The sequence below is a fragment of the Puccinia triticina genome, chromosome 1A, assembly GCF_026914185.1.
Source record: "Puccinia triticina chromosome 1A, complete sequence".
In the NCBI taxonomy this organism is placed as follows: Eukaryota; Fungi; Basidiomycota; class Pucciniomycetes; order Pucciniales; family Pucciniaceae; genus Puccinia; species Puccinia triticina.
In genome coordinates, this window is record NC_070558.1 from 3,995,076 (window position 1) to 4,020,204 (window position 25,129).

Here is a 25,129-nt window from a genome sequence, read left to right on the forward strand (position 1 = left end):
AACATATCTTTGACCGATGGAACCTTGACAGCAACAAATACCCCCCGGCATGATGCAGGAACTTGGAAGAAGTGGTTCTGACGACGATGACCAGAAAGAAGACTTGATTCGACAAGACACAAAAGAGTGAATATGTATCTGTGGAGTCCAGCCGGTCGGTCCAACTCAAGCCTCCAAGCGATAAAAGAGTGTGACAGGCGAAGACGATTGGAAAAATCTAAGTAAGCCCAAACAGGAGAGCGGTAATCAAATGTGGGAAGAGGAAGAGAGCGAAGTGGGAGCTGATGCGGATAGTAATTGAACAGGCGGGGGGAGTCCTCATTTTATAGACGAAATCAAGGGCAAAAACACACATGTTGCCGTGGAAACCACTGAGCCGACCCATACCTAGGCTCCAAACAAAGGAGACATCATTTGTTCATATAATTCTACTTGAAGCCTACTCAATGTTTAACCTTCCGCTGAACCAAACTACATACCCTGTTTTTTGAAGTTTTCTTCGTGTTACGCGGAGCTCCAAATCTAATTACGTACGACTAGCTTGCCCTCCACCGTGACCTTTCTACGCGGTTTTGGTTATTTACCGGAACGGCAAGAATCGGTTTGCTCCGCATTTTTGGTATTGCCCGACGCGGTGTCGCAATCATCTGATTCTAATCAACAATCAGTGTCTAGTTCCAATCAATTTCTAGTTCCAATCAATGTCTAGTTCCAATCAATGTCTAGTTCCAATCAATGTCTAGTTCCAAATTCAATCAATATCTAGTTCCAATCAATGTCTAGTTCCAGATACTGCTAGTCACCCCTCATCGAACTCCCAATTTGCACTCACAGGGTGGCGGAAGGTTTCCCCCGTCATTGGCCAAAATCATATCCCGTGGGCATAGTAAGTAGACGTAGACCGATCAGCGAACAGCAGCGAGCACTCTGATCCGTGAACAAGGCCAACCGTTTCTATCTTCTACAGTACAGACTAAGGATCGCTCTGTCGACGCCAGCGTTTCGTTCGAGCCGCTTGTCAAGATGGCTTCCATTCACTAGCCAAGAAGATAAATTTTCCCTCATTTTGGCCAAGCTCGCGTGAGTTTGAGTGCGGATTCAATGATCATTTTGGAACATAAATACACATATCGTTCGTCGGGAGGTTAAACATCTCATTCTCTCGGCACAAGATAAAGATAGTCAATGGGGCAATGAAGCTTGGATAATCTGGGGCTTTGGGTGGGTGCAGAGTCAACCAATCCTGATAATTTCTCCATGCCCACTTTCCTTGATAGGTGTGTTTTTAATGTAGCTTAAGGCGAACCAACGAAAAAGCACATGATTTCTTATGGACTCCAACTACAAGGATTTAGTGGATAATAATCCAATAGCGGAGTCAGGAGAGCGATGTAATCTGATGTAGTCGGACGCTCTCACCTGCTCGGCCTCAACTGCTAAAAAGACGCTACCAAACACTACAATTATAGTAACCAACTGAGGGGAGCTCGCGTAAGTTAGATTTCACTTTCGTATTGATCCAAGAAATACCTTCCAAGAAGTGGGAAGTTCTGTAGATAGAGTACTGATTGAGTTCGGGCCCGATGTCGTATTTTAATCTTGACAGAATGAGTACTAGTAGGAAGAAATACCAAAATCCCAAACTTTAACAGAATCGCAGCTTATTTATTTAGCTCATTCTAACCTTGAGGAAATAAATCTATTCCATTGGCACCCTTTCTTGTCCAAATCTTTTGCTGGTACAGCACAAAGATTCACAGCACAGGCGGGAAAAGAGTGCATCGTATTGCCTTTTAATCAAGGTGAACATGCAAGGATATATCTTGGTAAACAGTATTAGCTATCACGGGGAAATGTGCTTCTGTAAGACTGTGGAGGATGTGTCAGTGGACTGTGTAGACTCATTGTCTTAGTAGCGAGTCTGTAGTCTTGCATTGTCAAAAGGTTGACCACAAGTCCCCACTTTTCTGATGCGCTCACATGCCTGAACGACAATAACTCATAAGCTTCCGATTGGGCTAATGAGAGACGTTTCACATCCCTCTGCACCCTTGCTCCCATCGGGAGTCTTGTTAATTCAGAAGTTAAAACTGTGAGCGTGCTGGCCGCGTGGCTATAACCAAGTCGGCACCATATTGCACTACCTTTGCAGTCCTTCAATATCCGGCATCGTGGGCTAAGTTCGGTCCTTTGTGCCCGGCCGCATGGTCACTCGGCTGGTCGGGAGACCCACCGGACCGGACCGGTGGGGCGAGCTATAGTGGTCATCACGGTCATGAATGGTCTTCATGCAGCTGAAAGAGAACCATTTATTTATTTTCCTGCCTGTGGCCCCCAAACATAATCACAGCCGTATACATATGCTTCTGCCGCTCTTTGCATCACTCTTTTCATTTCGTTCTTTTCACTCCTTGGCACTGGCAGATTATAGTTTGGGGTGGACCTTCTCTGCTTTCGAATGAGGTGATCCGGTGGCTGAACAATCCAATCTTTGTCCTGGGCTTATGTCTGATTGACGTCATGTCCGATTTCCTTTTGGCTTACACGCTGGTAAATTGGAGGATTTCCAGTCTGATGGTCTCTGGCTGGAAACGTGGTGCCATCCTGTGCCATCGTCTGAGGTGTGACTCGTGCTCTTCTCCCGAACTCACTGTTGCTTGTCCAAAAAGCTTGAGTGTCACTTCCCCCCTCGACTCTCAGAGTGAGCCTTGCCGATTACTCGTATATCATAACTTTCAAATATCATAGCTCATCCTAGTGATAAACAAGCGTCGCCCGGAGGATGAAACAACCTTCGAGTCACATCAATCGGCCCGCCAACCCTCTTTCTCAGCTGGGCTTACAGCAGCCAGGAAATCTCTCGCTAGGGTGGAGTCATCCGAATTCTTTTGGTCAACAAGCCCGTCCAGCTGACGACACATCCAGTAAGCAACTCAATATGATGTGCCGTTAAGCCGCGCTAATAAATAGCGGCGTCCTTGGTAATCACTTAGCTTCGCATCGGGAGGAAGCCGGGACGGATTATGGAAAGCTGGATCAGAATCAGCTCTCCGGGGCGCTTGGTCACCATTGGGACTTCGGACACTTCGGCCATGATCAGCATCCCGAAACTGGCTACCCTTCAGCCGCGGCATTGGAGTATCCGGGAGAATCCTCCCGGCTGTCCATGTCTGACGTCCCTGCTAATCGACCTGACCCAGAATTTGATTCCACTTCCCATCCAGATTCCGCTCATTGGCAAGCTCAGCTCAGCGGCGTACTTCCCGATGCCAATCAAGCAAGGACTTCACTGCTTGGACATTCGTCTCAAGGCGCCAGATCCTCTGCCTTTACGAGCTCTCAGAACAGGTCAAATCAGAAGCATAGCCATCAGGGACAATCTGCGGAGTCTAGGAAAAACACTCATTTTGACCGTACGCTTTTCTCAACAGCCACTTAGTGCGGCAAAAAATATCATATCGTCGCCTCGCTCCACGAAGTGTTGGGAAACTGACCCGGTATTCTCTGTAGAAACCTTCGCACCTTGGGATATCGGAAATAAACCTGTACATTCTTCGCCCGCAAATTTACCCAGTGCCTCCTCATTAGTCGAGAATCCTGGTGACCAAAAATCACACCGCCGGAAGCGCAAGATAACCGATGTTCGTTTGGTCAGAATCATAGAGTCACCCCAATTTTCTTTTGTGCAAGAAGGTCTGAGGTATCTATTGCGTACTGCATTTTGTAAAATCTGTAGAGGCGAAGAGAGCAAAATAGAGCCCACCAGAAAGCGTTTCGAGAGAGACGCGATGTAAGCACCTTGTTTAAACCTCTTGGTCCTATCAATTGATCTGGGGCTAGGGTCACGCAGGGTAGCTGACGCATTCGTTGTTCTTGACAAATGTTAGCTTTCATCGAGACAGAAAGATAGCGAGATATGCGACTTGGAAGAACGATTGAATCGACATGAAATAACTGGGAGAGAGTACGCAAATAATCGGCTTCAATGCTTTGTATTTAAAATGGAAAATCAGGCAAAATTCGCTGACAATCTTTGTTAATGATGTGTTGAATCCATTACTTCGAGGTTAGACAAGGAGAAACGATTAGGAATTTGCAAGCACAATTGGCCTCTGTTGAGAACTGGCACTCGAATCAAAATCCATCCAGTTTACCTGATTACTCGCGAGGTCACCAGCATGGGAATTCTCTTCCACCCAACAATCAGAGCTTACCGCTATTAGAAAATCTGGAATTGGAAGCAAATCGACACCTTCTGCTCGCCATCCCGAATGCCAACCACCAGTCTGGAAGCGCACCCTTGCAATGGAATCATTCAAGTTCTCATTACGCTCCCAGCAGATCCATTTTCGATTCCAATCCACCGGAAGGAAGTACTAGAAACAATCATTTACATCAGAACCATCAAGGTCCATCAACCCAGAGATGACCTTGGACGTCCACTCTCACTTTCTTAATTGGGAATTTTCCTCGGGAGATTCGCTAGCTCCAAGTTTTTCTTATCGTGAGCTTTCACCTACTATCTTTGACTTCCGAGGCCAAAAAAATCTGAATCAGCGCGATGTTACCGCTCTCGTAGCTAGCTGAGGTTCTGGACGAACAGTGAAATTGAAGCAATAGGAAAGCTCAAGTTTACAAATCAGTCTCAAATAGGCTTTTTTTCCTTCTTATTTTCATGTCGAGTCCGCAGCTTCAACTAAACACTATCAAAAACAGCATATCATCAAAACCATCCATGTATCATTGTTACCCGTCTCATCGTTCCATCTTTTTATACTACGGTCTTTCTTTTAATTGAGATGAAGGAAATGTGTTGGCATGTCAACATAGCCAAACGGTCAAATGTATATATCATGTTTTTTTAGAAAAATTCTTTGATCCCTTTTACCAGTTTACCTTCAATTTTTAGTCAGCTTGCTTTCTCATGGTGATCGGGGATCTTCAGATCAGAATTTGAAGTAACCTGGATTGTTGAATTTTCATAAATTGCTTAGCTTTTTTTATGCTCCAATTTTTGGTACCTTTGGTTAATATATATCTTTGATATATCCATTCTCAAAAATCCTTCTATCCCCATTTTATTTTCACCTGAATTTTTGTGTTCTGCTTAACTGGCTTAAACCAGCTATTCAAACTGTCTCCAATTCAACATACCCCATGAAATATATCAGTAGCTTTAAGTTTCAATCAATCATCTTCAACTTTTGGGGGGTCTCCTTTTTTATAATAATTCATTCTGTGTCTGTCAGGGCAAAATCAGTTCCAGATGGACCAATGCACAACTTTCACCTGTGTTGAATCCACTTTCAACTCTCATGTACAGATCCAAAACTCTCCCTTGCAAATCCCTAAAAACAATGTGATTTTGTATATAGGATCATGTACACAATCTGTAGAGCCAAGTAGATTTTATATTTGTTAAAAAAAAACAATGACAATGAAGACTGTTAGGGAAATTCTAGCTCTAACTTCTACCCAAACAATTCCTTTTTTTCTCTGGCTAGGCACACTTATGCACAATTTTTACTTGCATTTGATTGTGGGGTCTTGCTTCTAAGTTCTAAAGGAGGTCTGCCCCCCAATATATACTTTCCAAGAAATCCACAAGCCTTATTTCAACAAGGTTTGGATGTTGATTTGGCAAATCAGCAGTACATGATCTGCCATATTTTAACCAAAGAGAAAAAATGGAGCACTTCCCGTCGAGAGCTACAGACCCTGCAGAACCAGATCTGCAGCCCCTGGGACAGCATTTCCCCGCAAAAATTAAGGTTTTCTACATATTGACGGGAAGTCCTCCAATAATTTGTAAATACATATCAGCCCATGGCAGTCCAGTTGAATATGTGGTGTCTGAAGAGAGTGTTTAGCTCCTTTGCGGGGTTACCGCATGGAATAGATGACTGCAGCGCGTTCTAGGCTTGACCTGAGGACTTCCCGTTGGTTTAGAAAGCCAGCTATTTGCAATTTTCTATTTGTATTTTCTTGAGCGCACAGAAAATGAAACCGCTTTTGTTGTCCTTCTAAATTTGTGGCCCTCCTGGCCTGCACTCTTCGCTCACATACATAATTCGCCACCAGGTTGCCGCGAGGAAACCTCCCGCGGCGATATGATAATAAGATGCAACATTCCAGTAGGCAACGGGACTGACCCATGTCAAAGACGAAGTTCTGCTTCCAGGAAGATATCCAACCCGCAATTCAAGGAATCTGGAGCGAGGTCGAGCTTTGCGCCAGGCGGGGTGGCGTTTTGCGCCAGGCGAAGCGGCGCACGACGAGACGACGACTGCAGCATGATCTTGCGCTGTAGCGAGTCATCAGTCAGCTGAGCATCCTGTGATTTTGATCCCTTGGGTGTGTGATTTCCTCGAGTAATCAGCTCGTCTTGAAACACCAACGCTTGCCAGAGAGTCTCCTTCGGGGGTGAGCTCCTCGGAGGGGCTGAGTTATGTACGTTAGCGCCCTTGTGCGCCTCCATGGCATGTTTCCATAGCGCGTGCATGGTCTTGGCTTGGCCCGGCCCCAGATGCGTCTCGCAATGTATATAGTAGTTGCCTTGGAGGCTGATAGTGATACCGGCGCAGAATCTCCTCCCCGTGGCGGCACCAATTGGGAGAAGCTTGGTCCCTGATACTGTGGTTAGTTTTCCTTGTTGATGCGAGCACTGCATTCAGAAAATGGGCAACCGAGTTCGTTCTGCGCTGTACCGCAACGGCCCCAGTCCTCCATTCACACCGGCTCAAAAGTCAAACGTGCAGTTGTGCACACCTCAGATAATCTCTGACCGCTCCCCCCATCCTATCAGTTCTGCTATTGGACACGTCACAATACCTGGAACACTTTCCAAGAAACATGATAGTCCATATACATTCAAGAATCTGGTAAAAAATTGTCGACGAAAAACTATCATGATTGCCTCACGCTTCGTCTTTGTTGCTGCGATCAGTTTGATAACGGCGAAGAGCTCTCAGTCGGCCAAAGTGGATTCAGGGTGTTATCCTGAAATTGTGAACCAGGTTCATTGTCGAAAGTGCTTCTAAATTTCTTTCTATATTCCTTTTTTCATCACCGATATTGTTAATAAGCCCGGCAGCCTGACAATGACATCCTAAACAATTTTTGAAGAGCGATGGGTTACATCAAACTAGCTGATAAAACTATGCACCTTCCAGGGAATGAAAACCAAATAACGACGTTAGCGGGCAACTGTCGTGTGAGTCTCTGATCTTGTGTTTTGGCTCCATTTTCAACATCTGAACACAGCAACTGTACTGATTAATGACCACTTCTTGCACCAGTTCATTGTCTGGAACAAAAAATGGATTCAATTGGTGTGAGTCAGAAGGAGTGGGTTCAATCTGTTGTCAAAATCGGCAAATTTGTGATTTTAAAGCCCGTTCTTGTTTTAGCTCCCCCATGCAAGTAAACGAAGCCTACATTGAGCATTTCAAGAAATGTCCCGGCAAGGTTTGCGGATGGCTTTTTTTTTTGGCAGAAGTTGAACTTGGATGGATTGAGTAGCTGAAAAGACTTTCTCGGTTCATGACTTGAACACGTAGGCTGGTAGGACTGTCTTTCCGAGTAATAAGGAACTCGTTTTAGAGATCAAGTTGCGTGCCACACCTTCTACACAATTGGACCCATGGGAATCGGATGGCGGTCTCCTCAAGCCGTACTGCTATCGGGCACCTGGAGCCCGAGCTGTCGGCTCAAAAGATGATTGCATCATGTATGTATGTCAACTTTTTACTTCAACAGAACTTCAATTTTTCAGCTTCATCCGCTGAGATCACGCTCGACTTTGATTTTGTTAGAGCCTACAACACAGTCCCGGTTGATCCCCGCACCGGGTATATCACTCGCACCTCAGGGTTCCAAATAACCTACAGATCATGCATGGTGAGTCAAACCACTCCTTGAAAAGTTTCGAAGAAAAAACACATCTTTCCATCGGGTTGACCATTTGACAAGATAAATTTCCATTAGATAAGAATGGACACCACCGACGGGTCACCAAATAAAATGTGAGTGCTCCACGCAAACCAGTCAATTTTTTCACGCTGCTGGCCCTGAATCCCTCTGCATTCACATTTGGACGGAACAGGAAGAAGGTAGATGCTGACTCGGCCATCTTCGGGATGATTGAAAAATGTGACAAGCTGGTGAGCTCTTTTAGGTTCTGGGGTTTACAGCATGTCGGCAAAAACAAACCACTTATCTGAGAATGCCACTTAACAGCCCGGTGTGGTGAATCTGAACGGAGCTTCGGGACCAAATGGGAGACTCTTTGTCCGCACCATCGGCGTGGATCCTAATGAAAAGTAGCTTTCAAAACTCTTCATTCCATTTTTATCAATACACATCAATGCGCATCAGTCTTTGAATGCCTAGTCTTAATTATTTTAAATGGTTTGGAACTGGTGAAAAATCTGTTTATTTGCATATGCTTGACTCGCCCATGCCTGAGGATCCAGTCGCCACCAAGAAGTGATCATTGACAAAAGAAATTACAGGCTGGAGAAGCTGACAGATTGGCTTACATCCAAATCAAATCTTAGCAAATACAGTAGACTCATCGGTGCTAGTCATCCTAAAGGTCTGGCTGACCACCACCCTGTTTGAATGCATCATAAATGTAGGTGTTATATTGCACAAATCATGAATAAAAAACAAACTATTCAAAATGTGGTACCTGAATGGCTTTCAGGAAAGGTGAAGAACTTATCTCCTCCATATTTCCATCAGATTCAAAACAATTGGCTATTTTCACTGCCATAATAGCTATATTACACTCTTGACCAATATAAATTGTAATATTGGTTTTATGGTACTGAAGATGGTCAAATTATTTCCAAAGACAAAACTATTGAGGGTATCAGGTGTTCAAATTGCTTGAAAGAGAAATTAGGTACCAAATTTCTAAAGGGTTTTTTTTATCTAATGATTTGTACAATATAACACCTACAGCCATGATGTGTCCAAATGAGGCCTTTATGATGCATGCGTGCACAATTCAACTTGGAAGACCATAAATGTATGTGGGTCAGGGAGGTTGGGGCAGGCAATGAGGCTCTGTAGTGGCGTGAAAATGGGAGGTAAATTTGAAAAATTGAAGAAAGTCAAGTGGTTATTGGTGCTTCTGAAAAAAAAATCACTTGACAAGAGTAATATGTTTGCTTCTTTCTTTATGCCTTTTCATGGGCTGTTCTTGTTCTCTTTGCTTTTTTTTCTTGAGTATAGCCTCTCCCACCCCTTCCCCCAAACTTAAATATTTTTTTTCTTGCCCTAGCAGATGAGTTATCAACCTTGCATGACATATGGAAAAGCACCAAACCTCCCCAGGTTTCTTCAGAGACTTGATCAGCCTTGCAGGGAAGAGATCCAGCAATTAGGGGGTTTCAAAGTAGACCCGCGCGTGCATGCAGGTCACTTTGCCTAACCCAGTTTTGCGGGCACTGCCAGCATATTTGACTGGGATGAAGACATCCCAGTTTAACTGGGATGCACTCAATCAATTTAAAATGGGTTGATCTCATCCAATGAAATATGAAACCAAGGGGGGTACCTTGTATTTATATTTCATCAGTTGAGATCAACCAAGTTTAAATTGGTTGAGGTCATCCCAGTTTAACTGGGATAACCTCAACCTAGCCAATTATGTTGGCAGTGGGGGAGACTGCAAGTCAACGTTCAACATTTGAGTTGAACACTGGCTTGCCTTGCCTTGCAAGTTGCATGCGTGGGTCTACCTTGAAACTCCTTATTATCTGCCAATCCGGTCCATCCTGGTTTGGACAGAAAAAGCCCACGGGTGCCCGTTGGACAGCCCACACCATTTAGCAACTGTGACGGGTTGGGCCAAATTCTGGGAATTTAACAAAAGGGGTGTCTGCGCCCGGCCCAAACCCGGCCGGGGCTCAGTTCCAATTACTATCCTTCAGCGCACCCACGCTGCGCTAGCGCTATTTTGTAACCATTTGGTGCTACTTTTGCACAAAATGAGTGCGCTAAATCTTTGAGTAGCCTCTCCCCCAATCCATTTAGCTGCACCGCGGCTTTGGCGTCATAAATTAGCGCCGCACAGCACTTTCACTCTTGTATGTAGTACACCGCAAAATATTAACCTTCCAGAAAGAATACAGTAAATACTGCAGATTGAAACTTTTTTCAACTGGTATAAGTTATGTAAGAAAAAAAATGGCAAAAAGAAGCCAAAAAATTATTAACTTTTTTGGGGGACTTGCCATGGACATTCTCCACAGAAAAAGCCAAAAAAAGAAAATGTGTATGTAAAATGTTCCAATTTTGCCACATATCCCAACGTCAAGTGACAGTTTCCCCACATGCTTGGCAGGAATTGCGAGGGGTCGGAATTACCAATAGTGTGTTTCATCGAGGAAGTTTCTTTAGAGTTGGTGTGGATTTGTTCTGCCAGGTGACATGTGCTTGACAGCCACTCGAACTCTGATCCGTTCGACGTCCCCCGCCAGCCCCGCCTGGTCGGCCAGTCCGAGTGGATAAACCCGCACCCGACCACCGGTTACTACTGAGTGGCATCATCAGCATCATCGAGCTCAACCACCGCTGACGACCAAGCACCGAGCATACATGGTCAACAGCCCAAGACCGGAAAGACTCCCACAGCTTCAGACCGACCACATTCCTATCTGCTAGCAACCTACCACCCCCCCACCCCACAACCAGCTCGCTCACCATCGAACCTTCTCTCTAAGCACCAGCCCCTGGCCAGCAAGCTTCCATCCTCGCTTACTCCGGCTCCAGGTTGTTTCGAGTGCTGATATTGGTGTGTGGTGGTCTCTCCTGTCTGGGTCTCTTTGCTTGGAGCTTACTAACTTACTGGTTTATTTGTACCGATCCAGTTACCTTCTCGTCTCCCTGTTCTTCGTTTACCTGATCACGCACGTGATGGCTTTCAATCCGCCAGGTCAACAGCGTCAAGGGCTCTTAACCAACATGCCCGGCTTCTCTCTCTCGCATAACCGAAATCAAATGCACCAAAACTCACCAACACCCGGATCGATTCATCCAATCCAATCGAATACCACTGGTCCCGCCGGTAGAGGTGGGGCTGCGCTCGGGCTAAATCACTTTGGCAATGCGAACGGAATGGCTGGTTCGTCCATCTCCCCCTGCATTCTCGTCATCCTTTTCACTTTACTCATCTCCTCCAGCCCGATCCTCCCTCCCTCCCCTCCCTCCTCACACGCCTCCTCTTCGATCGCTTCTTCACCGTATGATCTATACCCTCGCTTTCTTATCAACATCCAGTGGGACATCTTCCCTCATCTCATTCACAAACCCAACAGCAGCTCTCCAATCAACAGGAAGCATCACTCGATCCATCCGATTTTCCTGCCCTCGGGGCCGGGGCGCCTAGCTCAACCAACCCATCACACAATGCGTTGTCCTATGCATCCCATGTAAACGTTTCGAACGCCAACGGACTCCCCAGTGATAGAACAGTCGCTGCCACCCTGGCTGGTCAGCGCACAGATTTCACTCCAGATGACTTCCCAGCTCTGGATGCAACAGTCAACCAGCACCACCAGCAACAGCAACAGCAGCAGCAGCAGCTCAGCGGATCTGAGGGCACGGTCAGGGAAGCACGAGAACAAGCAAGTGCCGCTGCCGCTTTGACCGCCCAGATGGCAAGGCTAAATGTCGGGCAAAATAAAACGGCCGGAATGGCAGATTCTGACAATCGGGTACGCCGCAATGATCAAGTTGAATCCTTTCCAGTCTTTTTTTTTTTTGATGCAATTTCTATTTTCCGATCCTCGATCATTTCCCCAACGCTGGTCACTTTGACTCCGGCTGGAAATCATCCCTCGCTACCAGAACTTTCCCAATAAACCACCCCCTGGTTCAAATGCAGCTTTCCACAGCTCAATCGTTGGATCCTCACATCTTTCTAATGGGATCGGAAGCCTCAATTCCCACCATCCGCTTCAGTCTCAGCCGCCGACCCATCTGAGTCTGCAATCGGGAGCCATCCCGTCCTCAAATTCGCATCTCCATAGCACGCTACGGTCGCCTATACCACCGAACCTGACATCGATGCAGCCCCACCGGCCAACTAACCTGGGCAATTACCACTCGAACATCGGTCTAGCAAATGTCCCGACCACGCTGATTCATACACCCGGATCACAGAACCAATCGATACAAGAACCTGGGGAAGCTAATAGTGGAGTCGAAAATCGATCGGGTGGCTCAGATCCTTCCTCCCAACCAACACCTCTGCTCGATCACGCCGGTAGCCTAGACTCGATCTCTCAAAACGCCAATTGCGTCTCGTCTGTCGTTCCCTTCTTTGCCCCACAGACACCCGCCGAACAGGTCCTATTCGGCCCGGCCGATCGTTTCGGATTAATGAACTTGTTACAAATCATTCGGCACGCTGATGCAGACTACTCGATGTTAGCCATGGGCAAGGATCTGACTCATCTGGGACTGGATCTAGGTTCCTCCGAGTGGGTGTTTCTTTTCCCGGCGTTTATAATTGAGTAGTTTTAGGCCTCGTTTGGAGCCGATATAATTGGGCGATATAATCTGGCAGACCTGATCAGATGTCACATAGGATGTCAGGCAAACTCATATATCGCCCGGATTATATCGGCTCCAAACAGGGCCTTACTTTTCATTACTAACTGTTACTTCTCCGATGGCCTTCTGCTCTGATTCCATCGCTACATAGGGCTTTGTATCCAAAGTTCATGAGTCCTTGGTCGGATTCCAAGCAAGTTGCTACCCACGCCGTCGAACCTGAATTCACTCTACCTGCTTGTTACCATGTTCAGCCTCAGCCAGTTCAAACGAAGTTGCCACAGTTCCACGAAGAAACCCTCTTCTTCATCTTCTACTCACAACCTCGAGACTTGATGCAAGAACTAGCAGCACTAGAACTGTACGTCAGCGCGAGCCGTCAGATTTGCTGATTATCAATGTTACTCTTGATCTATTCACAAAATCCGCGTTCTTTGTTGTGAATAGGTATAAGAAAAACTGGAGATACCATAAAGAGCTTCAATTGTGGCTAACTAAAGAATCTGGAACTGGACCGATGGAGAAAACTCCTCACTACGAACGCGGATTTTACGTCTTCTTTGATCCGACGATCTGGAAACGGGTTACCAAGGAATTTGTCCTACAATATGATCAATTGGAGGTTCGTTTTTCCGCTTCTCTTTGAGCGCCTTTTTAATTGTGGAATGATGGATCCCAAAATCTGTGATCGTTCAACTGACTTGTTTGTCTCTGCAATATCAATCCACACGGAAAACTTGAAACTCTAGGCTAAGCCTGCATTGGCTACCAACCCAGCAGCCCTACAAGCAGCCACCCAATTATCATTAGTATACACGAGCAACGGACCGCATGGGAAAAACTCGCTATCGAGTGCCGCAAACAATAATTCGCAGCAACAGCAACAGCATCAGCATCAGCAACACCAGCAACACCAGCAACACCAGCAGCAGCAAGCGTCTCAACAACAACAGAACGCTCCGAACGTCCACCCGGCTCATCACATGATGCTCGGCAACAACCTCCCCGCCAACTTAGTCCCTGCCTAGACTCACATTCGTGTCTGTCTTCCCTACTCCGGCTCCTATTACTACTAAACTTACTCTCTTGAAACTACGCTCACATACCTATTGCTTCACAAAAACCGCTTCTTATGTGTTTGCTGTATGTTTGAGTGAGTGGGTCCTGTGTGTGCTTGTAACATGTATTCACTGTGACTTTTTCTTCTTCTTCTCCGTCCTCTGCTCTTTTTTTCTCAATTGAATTCTTAAATAACAACAATCAACCGTTTCCTCAACTCGTCGTACTTCATTTTTTGTTTTGTTTGGTGTTCCTCCTGCACCCACAAGCACCCTCAAACTCCAAAAGAGAAAAATTGATCTTGAGAATCAATCAGCTAAAACAGTACTCCACTGGGCTGTTCTTTTCATTGATTTCCATTAGAAATGTTTAAAATTCCAACATATGCATTCAAACATCTCTCATCAACAAGCAATGGATGAATAAAATTGAGTTACTTGAAGGTGTTCAGTGTTGGTTTGAAATTTGCACAGTTTTAATTTTTATCCATCCAGCATGAAACCTGCAATAACAACTTTCTGTGTACATGGAGTTTCACCAATCAGATTATGTAATCTGGAGGCGCCCCTTCAAATAAAGTGTTGTGATATTATGATTTGTGCATTCATAAGACTATGTAAACCAGCATCCAGGATAAGAAAAAGATTCTCAACTACCACCAGTTGACTTGTAAGATACTCCAGCATAATTACTGTTGTACCTTGACTAAATTAAATCACAGTGCTTTTCCACAGTAACTGCATTGAAGCTTGGTTGCAACACATTCAAGTAACACCACCAGATTCCTATGAGTTCCAATGTCAACTTGGGGAAGTTGAGTGAATTTGTTTTGCAGTGCTTGGACACCTCAATTGAGTAAAAATATAAGCTGATGGCCTACCTGCCAATATTTCCCTCTACCCATCCAGTTGGGGATATGGATTCTGACTTATTCCGTTTTTTTTTTTTTTTTTTTTCATTGATACTCCCTCCAAATCCATATGAGACCAGCAGAAGTTCTTATGGTGTTGTCTCAGAAGATGAGGGGTTCTGGTTGGAATAGCAACACTGTAACAGCTGCGCTGCTTTTAGCGCAGCGGTTTTTTTGTGCCGCTGCACGCAGGGGCCAGACCGCTGTGCTAACCGCTTTTTGCTTTCCCTGAAAAAAAAGATAATTTTAGTGTGCTAAAAAAAGCGGTCATGTAGCGCTGAACCGCTGCGCTTCAGCGGGAGCGCAGCAGTTCAAAAAAGAGGAAGAAAAATGGTTTAAATCATGTTAAAAAAGGTTTAAAATGCACCAAACTTGCACTATCCCCTAAGTTAGCGGATAGCGCAGCGGATTTCCGCTTCTGCTGCGCTATCACTAATTACCCTGTATGGATAGCGGTCAACAGCTGCATGTAGCGAGTAGCGCAGTGGTTTTTTAAACAGCTTCTGCTACATGCCTCTGGGATGTAGTGATGTGACCGCTGCACTGTGCTAAATGACCGCTTTTTTTAGCGCAGCCCAGCAGTTAAAATGATGGGAATAGTATCTCCCTCTTCCATGGATCTGTAGTGAATAAGCTGTGACATGCATGTGATACTGTGAAGATTTGATCTGAATTGCTGTAAATTGAGAACCAGACTAAAGAAACAACATTAGATTGATCAAGAAAGGAATTGGAAAGAACATCAGGAGAGAGAAGATGAGAAAGAATTACCACCACAAGAGAATTGAGATTCTGAGATAACCACGGACAGGAGAGAGTAGAGTAGGAACAAGGACACTGAAAAAGAGATAGAAGGAGAAAGGAAAAAGGGATTAGCCAAGGGAGGAATGGACCGAGGTTATCGTTGTTCGTTTCTCACCAAATTGGAGAGATGAGCCAATCGAGAGATTGATAAGGAACTCGAGCGCTGTCGAGCCGGAATGAGTTTTGAGTCTTGAGCGATGTCGCGACGAATATTGAGGAGTTGAGTCTGAACGAAGTCAAGACGAGAGTGGTCACAAGGAAGGGAATGCAATGGCCGGAAAGGGATTGGGCCACCAGAAAGGGGAGGAGACGATGGAGCGGAAGCGAGGGAGGAAATGAGACTCAGCCCTTTCACAAGACTGTCACGGCGAAAACTCAACAGATACTCTATGATACACCATTCATGACAAGCCATCTGGCATCTCATAACAGAAGAGCTACTACTGTGTTTTGGCACACTCCTATAGCAAGGCTGAGTTGTGTTCAAGGAAATCAGGGAACAAAGATGAAATAGAGACCAATCTCACATAAGGAGATAAAATGAGGCTTACTTTTGTGTAGTATATTCTAGAAAGAGGGAGGAGGGCTGTGAAACTGATGATGCCTAGGCTAGAGTGGTTAAACAGAAACAAATGAGCAGTATTTTCAGGTATCCAGAAAGGCATATGAAATGAACAAGGTGGGAGAGGGAGTTTGATGCAGGGTGAAAAGTATTCTTATGCCAGGGCAGAGAGGGCACGACATGTGTGAGTTTCAGGGAATCAACAAGTAAATGAACGATTTTGGCACACACTGGTAGTTACCTGTCACTTTTTAGCATGTACTTGTCTGCGCTTGCAGGTACCCATGGCAGGTACCTATGTGTTTAAACTTTTACTAAATCAAACAACCTGCATGCTCCAGCTGGCACTTTCAAGGCAGAAAGGACCTGCTCAAGAGTGGTGGGCATCTCTAACAGATAACAAAGAATTGAATGTTTGTGAGGGACTTGGGGAATTTTTAGGCAGGGTGAGAAATATGAGATTAATGCTGAGAGGTGTTGGCTGGGTCGGAATTTTTTTCTGACTAGGGATTGAGCCATTCTTGAGGGGTCCTAGTACTGTGATTATTCTGTGTTTTGATTTTGATTTGTTGTTCATGTGAGACTTCTGGATTCAAGAATGGCATACCAAATCTGACTGGGGCTTGATGAATGATTAATAGTTCCCATTAATTTGATGTGAAACTGCTCTATTCAGGAATGGCATACCACAGCAAGTTGAGCTGATTATTTTTGGTTAGAGAGCCAAAAAAAATGAGAGAGCCAAATTGTATAAAGTATCAAATAGTTTACATGATACTCTGCACCACTGGTCCAAGGTGAAACAATGTGAGACCAGAAAGACTGGATAATCTGTCAGAAACCAAAATGCAAGTGGTGCACTATTGGATTTGAACCCATGTCCTCAAACCTCATGAGTGATGCTTTTACAAACTAACACTACAGGCAAATAGCTGTTGTTCTTGCATGCAGCGTCACCTGCGCAGTGACTGCGATCATCAAAATTAGGTGAAGCTGCGCGCAGGACTAATTTTGGCTTTTTGATGTGAGAGTTTCAAAGATTTTGATGGAAATTTGATTACTATCCCTCCCAGAAGCATCAGTCAATGCCTTCTTCATTCTTTTCCAAGTGCCCCCACAAACAACTAAGCCCCAATTGACATCAAGCATTGAAATGAAATTTTTACTCCTGGAGGCTTGAATAGGGACCTTTTTTTATTGTTATTCTGCCATGATTATTGCAATTGGATAATAAAACTGGATGGGTTCCAACGGGGGTTTAAACCTCAGCACATTCTTCAATCAAGTGATCAAAACCAATAATGTTGGAGATATTGCTTGGAATTTTATGACCCATGATGATCAATGCTACAAATATATCACCTTGATGATTTGAGTGAAGGCCCCCAACCTTGAGGCAACTTATTGATCAGAGAATTTTTGCAGATGGCCGGCCCCTGGCCTTGTCCACTTTTTTCCTTTCTGAAATTGGACAATTCCAAAGCAGCAGCTCCCAACACTAGTGGGTTACATAATTTCTAGCATCATTCTCAACTAATTTCACACTAGTCTCACCTCCCTTGGACCATTATCCTGTATCAGCATTCTTCAAATTTTCCCAGGCATGAAGGAAAGTTTAAAAATAGCCCAACTGTGTCACAAGTTTAATTCAATCAAACCATGTTTTTTTGTAGAATAAATGGATCTTATAAATAGCTACAGTTCCGCATCAATTCATTTCTTAATTGAATATGTGTAAGGTGATATTTTGATTCAAGGGTTTCTATATCATCTGAAGCAAACGTGGTATATAGCCGGGCTGCTCTTTATGATCATCTTTCCCCTGCCTCAGCCTCAGGGGTTAACGAGACACTGCAGTTAATAACTGCTTGGACCTTGCTGTCCAAGCAGTGCCCGCAGATTGTCCGAGGAATGGTCGGACTGGCATGGAAGATCTCAGAAGCTGGGCTAAAGAAAACTTAAAGTTTATTTGTCAAAGTGAAATTGAGTTCATTAAAATGCTTCTTATCAATTAAATATGTATGTATACGGTCACATAGTGCAAAGTGTTCAGTCACCATCTATCGTACATTACCTCTACCAGGTATAAAAGAAATACAAAGGTTACACCAGAGATGAGATTCGGATGTAAATGAAATCAGATGTGAATGAATCAAGAAGAAAACGGGATCAAGGTTGGTTCTGAGCTTGAGAGACTAATGCTGCTTCGGTGGTTTCGGAATCTTCAGTGCCCTCGATAAGCCAATCCTTGGTGATATAGTTGCGAATCGAATCAGCGCAAAGCACAACGACATTAACGTCACTGTTTTTGCCGTATTTTTCCCAGCCTTCACCTGGACTGCTGCCATCATCCTGGTTAGCAGGTTTGAGGTAATTTAAGGCACCGTAGACTGCCTGGCCACTCGAGCCGCCACAGAGGGTACCTTCTAGCTTGATCATTTCCCTCAAGGTTTGGAAGGCTTCGGGGTCAGAAACCTTGATCCATTGGTCGATAACCGAGTAGTCCAAGACCTCCGGCTCGAAATCATACCCCGTGCCTTCAGTTTGATAGTTCTGGACGCCGGCCTCGTTGAGGCTTTCCGGTTTGGCGAGGATCGATCCGACGGGGTCGACGGCAATCGATTTCACTCGCTCGGCGCCGTAGTGCTTCTTCAGTCGACGCGAAACCCCGCTGATCGTCCCTCCAGTCCCAGCACCCGCGATGAAAAGGTCCACTATCCCACTAGAAGGTCGACTTTTAGTCGATGGTGTGTTTTGGATGGCTTGGATGATTTCCAGTCCCGTTGTATCGTAATGAGTCTGTGGATCTTTTGTTGATAATACATAAGAACATAAAGTATCTAAGGAAGGCGCTATCCTCAAATGGGGACGTGTGATGAATGTGAGGTCTACTCAACTGAAACGATTCCCATATTGATTCAAGATTACACCACCGGGGATAGCTTTTTCAAGTCTTGCGGCAACAGATAGATGGCTTTCATAGCTATCGAAAGCGGCCTCGGTAGGTGTCCTGACGATTTCCGTCCCGAGCGCTTTCATCATGTTGATCTTCTCTCTGCTCATCTTTTGAGGCATGACGATTATGCAGCGATAGTTTTTCACGGCTGCGGCCAGAGCAAGTCCGATCCCCGTATTACCACTCGTTGGTTCTATTCTGGAGACATAAGGAAGTAACGATAAGAGCTCAGAGAGTACTGCGCGCGCTTGACGTACAGAGGTATGAGAATGAGGTCCTTCAGAGAGACAGCCACCTGGGCTACTCACATGACACTTTTCCCTGGGGTTAAGATGCCTTCTCGCTCAGCTTCAACAACCATTCTGAGGGCAATCCTATCCTTGACTGATCCACCTGCGTTGTAGTACTCCAGTTTGGCCAAGAGGTTGCATTTCAAATTGTATTTTTTCGCCAGTCTGTCCAATCTGATCAACGGAGTGGCGCCGATACAGCTCAAGACTGAATCACTGATGCTTAGGACCGAGTTGTCTATCCTTGGCATGATAGGATCATCTCTTTCTGGATTCTTAGCCACGGGCTCAGGGCTGCAATACGACCTTCATCCATCAGAATCAGAATCAGAATCAGAATCAGAAAGAAAGGTAGAGAGGAAACGGGGGTGGTGATTGGCAATGCACCAAGGCATGAATAAGAAAGGAGAGATTCGACTGACGCTAGTGCAGAAGCGATTGTGGAGTTCCCATTGCGCAAGAGTTCACCGTGGGCCATGGTATCTTGGAAAAGCGTAGTTTGGAGAGTTCAAGAGTTTGGAGAACAAGCGAGCCAGGGATGATGTTGGGGTTGATGTTGTCTGAGAGGGATGAGTGAAATATACAGCCGAGCAGAACCGAGAAGGCGTGATATTCGGGTAGAATGGTATCATCAAGATTGGCCATCCTCTCATCGAAAAGTACTCAACACCGCCCTCTTATCATACGGCTGGGTATGTGCTTGCACCGGACAGTCCAAGGATCAGACATTTACATAAAAAGTTGATAAATCATCCGACGGTCATTCCACCTCGACATTCCCCTGGTAGCCCTGCAGTACCAGGGGGGAATAATCCTGAATAATCCCTTTTTTCTTTTAGCTTGGCATGGGCCATCCCATCTCCAGCTTTGGTATGTTATATCTAGGAGAAGATACCTACAGTTATTTTACATATTGTAAATATTCCTGGAACTCTTCACAGCCAATCAAAGGTTGTGTGATGATCAATGTGACTGCGTTGGATCAGCTGATGGGCAGCAACATAAGCTTGAAAAGGCCTCTTCCTTTTCGAAGAGGTGTGAAGACTTGCACAGTACGTGGGAGAAGGCCTTCCCAACCCCTCATAGAACCAATCCGCCACTCTGTCACGACATCCTCTATGTCATGTGTGGATGACAGTTGACCCTCTGGGGAACCGTCGCAATCTGGGAGCGATCTGGGAAGCTCCCAGAGTCCCAAAGCCTAGATTTCCCTGCAAGATTTGGCTCCAATCTGGGTCTGGAAGGGGTTCCAAAAGATGTATCGCTCCACGGGGTTTTTTTGAGGCCACAGCCTGAGCAAACAGGAGAGGAGACCCCGAAGATTGCCGGAAGCGAGACGAGAAAATCCTGAGGGGTCACCAAAAGTTTACAACTTGATATAGAAGTTTACGTATTTTGCGTTCCTTTCTCATTTGCCGTCCTTTGTCTATCATGATACCGTTGATGGTGATGCATTTGTATGTAGTCAAAGGAAGATGCTTGGATAAAATTCGTTGATGACACTCGACAACTACTTCCTTGTGCCTGAGCTGCCTTCCACATCCTCCACCAGAAACGAAAGCCTCGACACGCGATTCGTGATCAAGAAAAATGCAGGATCCATCCCCAAAAACATCGGTCGATTTCACCAAACAGCATCGGCTCCAAGGAGGCAAGTAGAAAGTACCACTATGTAGACTTATACCATCCCGGGTCTCCAATGACAATGTCATTAATATTATGATTAACCTCTTGATTTTTTTATCTGTATAGACGAGGTGATTCAGTGGTTCAGATGTCTGAGGAATATATGGGAAGCCGAACCGGGGTCTGAAGTTGTCGATGGCTCTCCGTCCAACCAACAAATGCCCTTGATTGACCACGTCAACTCGGAAGAAGATCTTCTAATCCGAGTACATTCGTGGATTCTACCTTACTTGAGAGAACAACTTGCCGCTCTCCTACCATTGCTGAAGCCAACCGAATTACAAACAGAGCCGGGGTCAAAACTTGATCTAATCTTAGAGCTCCAATTCAGAATCGCTGGAACCATGACTCGATTTCAATCTGCGATTGCCATGATTTGTCCACAACCCTTGTGTTGCACAGAACGACTCGACGACCAATTTTTGAAACAATCCAAAGCTTACAGACTTGACACGCTCAGCGATCGCGCCCATGACTCAATCACATCGACGACCGCTTTTTTTGATGCGGCCAGGCAACACATCCAACAAATGGGACTCACTACACAGGAATCGGTTCATGAAGTTAACTCGGCTGCGTGTTATGTGAAATGCAACCAAGATGCATCGGACAAGATCGAGAAGACCATCTGCTGCTTGAAAGCGGGTTCTGAAATCGATTTTATTGAATATTTCTGGGCCTCGGATGTTAGATGGCTCGAGCAGTTTCCAGAAGACACATCTGAAATCTTCATCCCCGACAATCCCACTCGAGCTCAACTTCGATTGACTCCAGAGAAAGTGCCTCCCGAACCGGTAATCAAGCTCATAAGGCTATCAATGCCAATCTCGATCCTATCCAAACTTTTTTTCAAGACGATACGTCGGATGATGAACACTAATAGGAGCCAGCTACCACCATATACGGCGATGAACTCCAAACAGCTAAAATGTCTATGCGAATCTGCTAGAGAAACTGGTCATCGTTTATGCAATCTCATTTGCCTCATGTATACAATCAAAGACACGGCCTACGGAGTCGAAACCCGGTATGCATGCCGGGAGGCCCGATCGCTTTTGGATGGTATTTCTTCTCGCTTATCAGCTGTGCTGCTTATTGTGATGCTTCATATCGTTCCCATGGTCCCGAACACGGATGGCCTTTCCGATCAGAAATACTACAAGACTTGGTTGACAATGTGGCATAATCTGATGGTTTCAGCAATTGATAACTTCGGACACTCCAGCCTGATAGTTGAACACATTCCCAATTAGACTTCTTTCCCCCTTTTTTTCTCACTCTTTTTTGTTATTATTCCCGAAGAAAATTGTGGATTAAATTATGTTGTGAAGAATACCTTCCTCTCGATGACCGGAACAAACCCGGTCATCGGCACGGCGTCTTGTAGCCGCTACCCCTCGAACTTTGTTTTCCAGGGGCTGTGTACCCGACCAGTTGAGGCGGGTTAAAAATACCCGGGGAGCCGGCCCGGAGCCCGCCATCCATCTCACATTATTACAGCCATTCCCAAAAATGCTTGCGGTTGGGTAGGCCCAAATTTTGGACTGCTATTTTCAGCCCCAAAGCCTGTATAGCCCCTGTAAAACAGGCTGAATACAGTAATGTGATTAGAAGAAAATCACTACTTTCTTTGTTTTTAACTTTGGGCCCTCAAGGGTTGCACCATTGGAATCCTGGAGCAATTTTACATTGACTGGACCCTTTGCCGCATGCCCCTCCCCTGCCCTGTGGCCAGCGCGGCATCCTTGTTGAGGCAAAGAGCCGCCCAAAGGGGTTTGGACTGCCTGTACAGTGAAGCTATACAGGCCTGTGGCTGAAAAAAAAAAAAAAAAAAATTCGGCCTTGAGCCTGCAAGCTTTTTGAAGAATGGCTGTATTATTATATATTTTTTGCTCTTAGTTTTGTGTCAAACAGAGGGTTCCAAAAATTCCAAGAAATTGATGGAGGGTAGAAAAATACCCTCTGCTGGTTGACAGCAAAAAAAAAAAAAACTTGAAAATTGAAGTTTTTTGTATTGCTGCACAAAATGTTCTACGCTACCGCGCACTCTGGCCGGGACGTTGAGTGGACAACATCTTCAGTGCACAATGAGTTTTTTGCAGTGCACAAAGTAGATCCATTTTTGAGAATTTCTCTACCTAACTACTGACCACTAGGCACAAGTTACTCTGATGGAATAAAGGATGAAACCCCCCAGTGTTTGACACAGAGTGGTATTGTAGAAATCATTTTTGGTGATATTTACATTTGAAAAGGTGCACACCAACAACTGCCCCCAAAGTTAGACTGCAGGGAGCCCCACTGGAGTTCTTGAATCTTGAACTCCAAATCTGCATCTGGTCTGGTGACGCCAAGTGGCACAGGTGTCAAAAGTGTCCAGGGGTGTGCGGGTACCACCTGTTTTTTGGACTCAGATGAACACCAGGTACCGCACCCGGCACCGCCTGGCGGGTGCCAGCGGGTGCGGGCGGTACTTGAGGGGGGTACCAGCGGTACCCGGGAGTGTGCAGTGAAGCCAACGCGTCTCATCCCAGCCATCCTCATCCTCTTCTCTCCCCCTCTACGATGCCCCACCTCCCTCGCTACCGGCGGCTCCTCCGCCAGCTCGCAACCACCCGGCTTGCCGGAGGACAACCAGCGCTGCAGGGTGAGCCCGGCAGCAGTCCAGCCGGCGCTTGGCTTGGCTTGTAAGACTTGTGTTGCTTGCTGGTGGATCCCATGGTCGAGGAGTGGGCTGGTGAGGTGGTGATTGGAAGGGCCCGGAGGGCAGTGATTGGATATGAGTGAGAAAAGAAGGGGAAAACACCCGGCTCGAGGCCCCCTAGCTCCCTGGGTATAAGGCGGGTACCGCTAGCGGTACCCGGTTACCCGCTGGTTTTGGAGACAAAACAGACACCAGACACCGCACCCGGCACTGCCCGGCGGGTGTCTGGCTGGTGCGAGCGGTACCCGCCTGCGGGTGCCGGGTACCCCCAAACGGGTACCAAATGCCATCTTTAAATCCCTCCTCTGAATTCTGTGGACCTCTTCCCCTCCTTGGAGTTGAGGATCCCTCTGGGGCCTTGACTTGAAGGAGGATAAGGTCCCTGTAATATAAAAGGGGGGGGATCTTTCCCCCCAGATTATTACACATACAAACCTGACTACCTTACTTTGAATTATAAGTGAGTGGGGTTTTATTATAATCTACTGACCTTTTTTCCCTTACAGCTTCTATCCTCTTTGCATATTTTTCCTAGGTACAGGTGGGTGTTATGACACATGTATCAGGACCCTGGTAAGCCCCTACTAGACAGCCTTAGGTAAAAAAATGTGAACTGATTTTTTTTGGCAAAAATGATAATTGCGTAGACCTGTGAATTTTTTTTCAAATTGACGCTGCTTGGAATTTTTTTTTCTGTGACATACTGATGTACTGTGTTTCAATCTGGTCCTTTTTTCCAAGGGAAAAAATGACATACTTCCGTGTTTTTTTTCAATTTGGTTTGTGCATACAGGGGCATAAGGGTGCAACATTTTCTTGGCTGCCCTCACTCTCCCTCACTTCACTCTGATTTCTTCCCTCCACCAAATCATAAGCATGGATGATGAAAAAACTAGCCAGAATATCCTCAAGATCCAGAGTTTCTGTCCATTTTCCACCCCAGGAAGCCCGTGCGCACAATGCCAAATAACCTTCTCCTTCAGTGTCACTGCAGCAAAAAGGTCAAAATTACACTTGCTGGTGGTCGGCCCCACAATGCTGAGTGACATTGGAGTTCTGGTGATCTGATTTGTTAAAATTGATGTATATTTTGTTCTGACTACTTCCAACGCTGCAACTACAATACATGTATTGGTATTTATCTGTATTGGATTGGTTTTGGTCCCAATACATTGTATCAGTATTGTATTGGTTGGCTGATCCAATCCAATACGGTGTATCAGGTCACCAATACAATCCAATACAGTCTGATACATGTGTATTGGGTTGCCAATACAGTCCCATATTCTGTGTATTGGTGGTATCTACACTGTATTGTTTGTTTCAATACAATACAGTGTATTGTATCTCTTTGTCAATACAATACATGGTATCAAATTTGTGTGTATCAAAAAAACAATACAATACACCGTATTGGCCAATACCCGGATTGTATTGGATGGTTTCACCGTTGCTACTTCCTTTCTCAAAATCTCATACACAGGCCCCTGCAAATCTCAGAAAGCTAGCTTAAATGCTGCATCGCGGAGGCAAATTGCCACAATATTGCTACAGGCTTTTGGATCAAGAGGCATCTTATATTGGGGGCAAA

At 45.5% G+C, this 25,129-nt stretch overlaps 6 protein-coding genes across 6 annotated transcripts; 4 read left to right on the plus strand and 2 right to left on the minus strand.

Moving 5' to 3' along the window:
* Nucleotides 1–2,782: 2,782 nt before the first annotated feature.
* PtA15_1A483 (uncharacterized protein) lies at nucleotides 2,783–4,429 on the plus strand (the record flags this gene model as incomplete). Its single annotated transcript, XM_053165515.1, has 6 exons — nucleotides 2,783–2,924; nucleotides 2,994–3,413; nucleotides 3,511–3,641; nucleotides 3,737–3,790; nucleotides 3,888–3,964; nucleotides 4,072–4,429. The coding sequence occupies 6 exons, from the start codon at nucleotides 2,783–2,785 to the stop codon at nucleotides 4,427–4,429; spliced, it is 1,182 nt and encodes a 393-aa protein (XP_053016699.1).
* A 1,728-nt stretch (nucleotides 4,430–6,157) lies between these two features.
* PtA15_1A484 (uncharacterized protein) lies at nucleotides 6,158–6,670 on the minus strand (the record flags this gene model as incomplete). The annotated part of the gene is made up of 1 exon (XM_053165516.1): nucleotides 6,158–6,670. One exon carries the CDS (start codon nucleotides 6,668–6,670, stop codon nucleotides 6,158–6,160), a length of 513 nt encoding a protein of 170 aa, XP_053016700.1.
* A 238-nt stretch (nucleotides 6,671–6,908) lies between these two features.
* On the plus strand, nucleotides 6,909–8,325 carry PtA15_1A485 (uncharacterized protein; the record flags this gene model as incomplete). The annotated part of the gene is made up of 9 exons (XM_053165517.1): nucleotides 6,909–7,030; nucleotides 7,126–7,213; nucleotides 7,299–7,333; nucleotides 7,410–7,467; nucleotides 7,560–7,729; nucleotides 7,815–7,899; nucleotides 7,987–8,024; nucleotides 8,105–8,162; nucleotides 8,239–8,325. 9 exons carry the CDS (start codon nucleotides 6,909–6,911, stop codon nucleotides 8,323–8,325), a joined length of 741 nt encoding a protein of 246 aa, XP_053016701.1.
* Nucleotides 8,326–10,926: 2,601 nt separating this feature from the next.
* On the plus strand, nucleotides 10,927–13,595 carry PtA15_1A486 (uncharacterized protein; the record flags this gene model as incomplete). Its single annotated transcript, XM_053165518.1, has 6 exons — nucleotides 10,927–11,134; nucleotides 11,290–11,726; nucleotides 11,860–12,494; nucleotides 12,719–12,928; nucleotides 13,015–13,189; nucleotides 13,317–13,595. 6 exons carry the CDS (start codon nucleotides 10,927–10,929, stop codon nucleotides 13,593–13,595), a joined length of 1,944 nt encoding a protein of 647 aa, XP_053016702.1.
* Nucleotides 13,596–18,071: 4,476 nt separating this feature from the next.
* Nucleotides 18,072–19,626, minus strand: PtA15_1A487 (uncharacterized protein; the record flags this gene model as incomplete). Its single annotated transcript, XM_053165519.1, has 4 exons — nucleotides 18,072–18,709; nucleotides 18,800–19,056; nucleotides 19,167–19,454; nucleotides 19,571–19,626. 4 exons carry the CDS (start codon nucleotides 19,624–19,626, stop codon nucleotides 18,072–18,074), a joined length of 1,239 nt encoding a protein of 412 aa, XP_053016703.1.
* A 1,112-nt stretch (nucleotides 19,627–20,738) lies between these two features.
* On the plus strand, nucleotides 20,739–22,087 carry PtA15_1A488 (uncharacterized protein; the record flags this gene model as incomplete). Its single annotated transcript, XM_053165520.1, has 2 exons — nucleotides 20,739–20,799; nucleotides 20,901–22,087. The coding sequence occupies 2 exons, from the start codon at nucleotides 20,739–20,741 to the stop codon at nucleotides 22,085–22,087; spliced, it is 1,248 nt and encodes a 415-aa protein (XP_053016704.1).
* Between the last annotated feature and the right edge of the window lie 3,042 nt (nucleotides 22,088–25,129).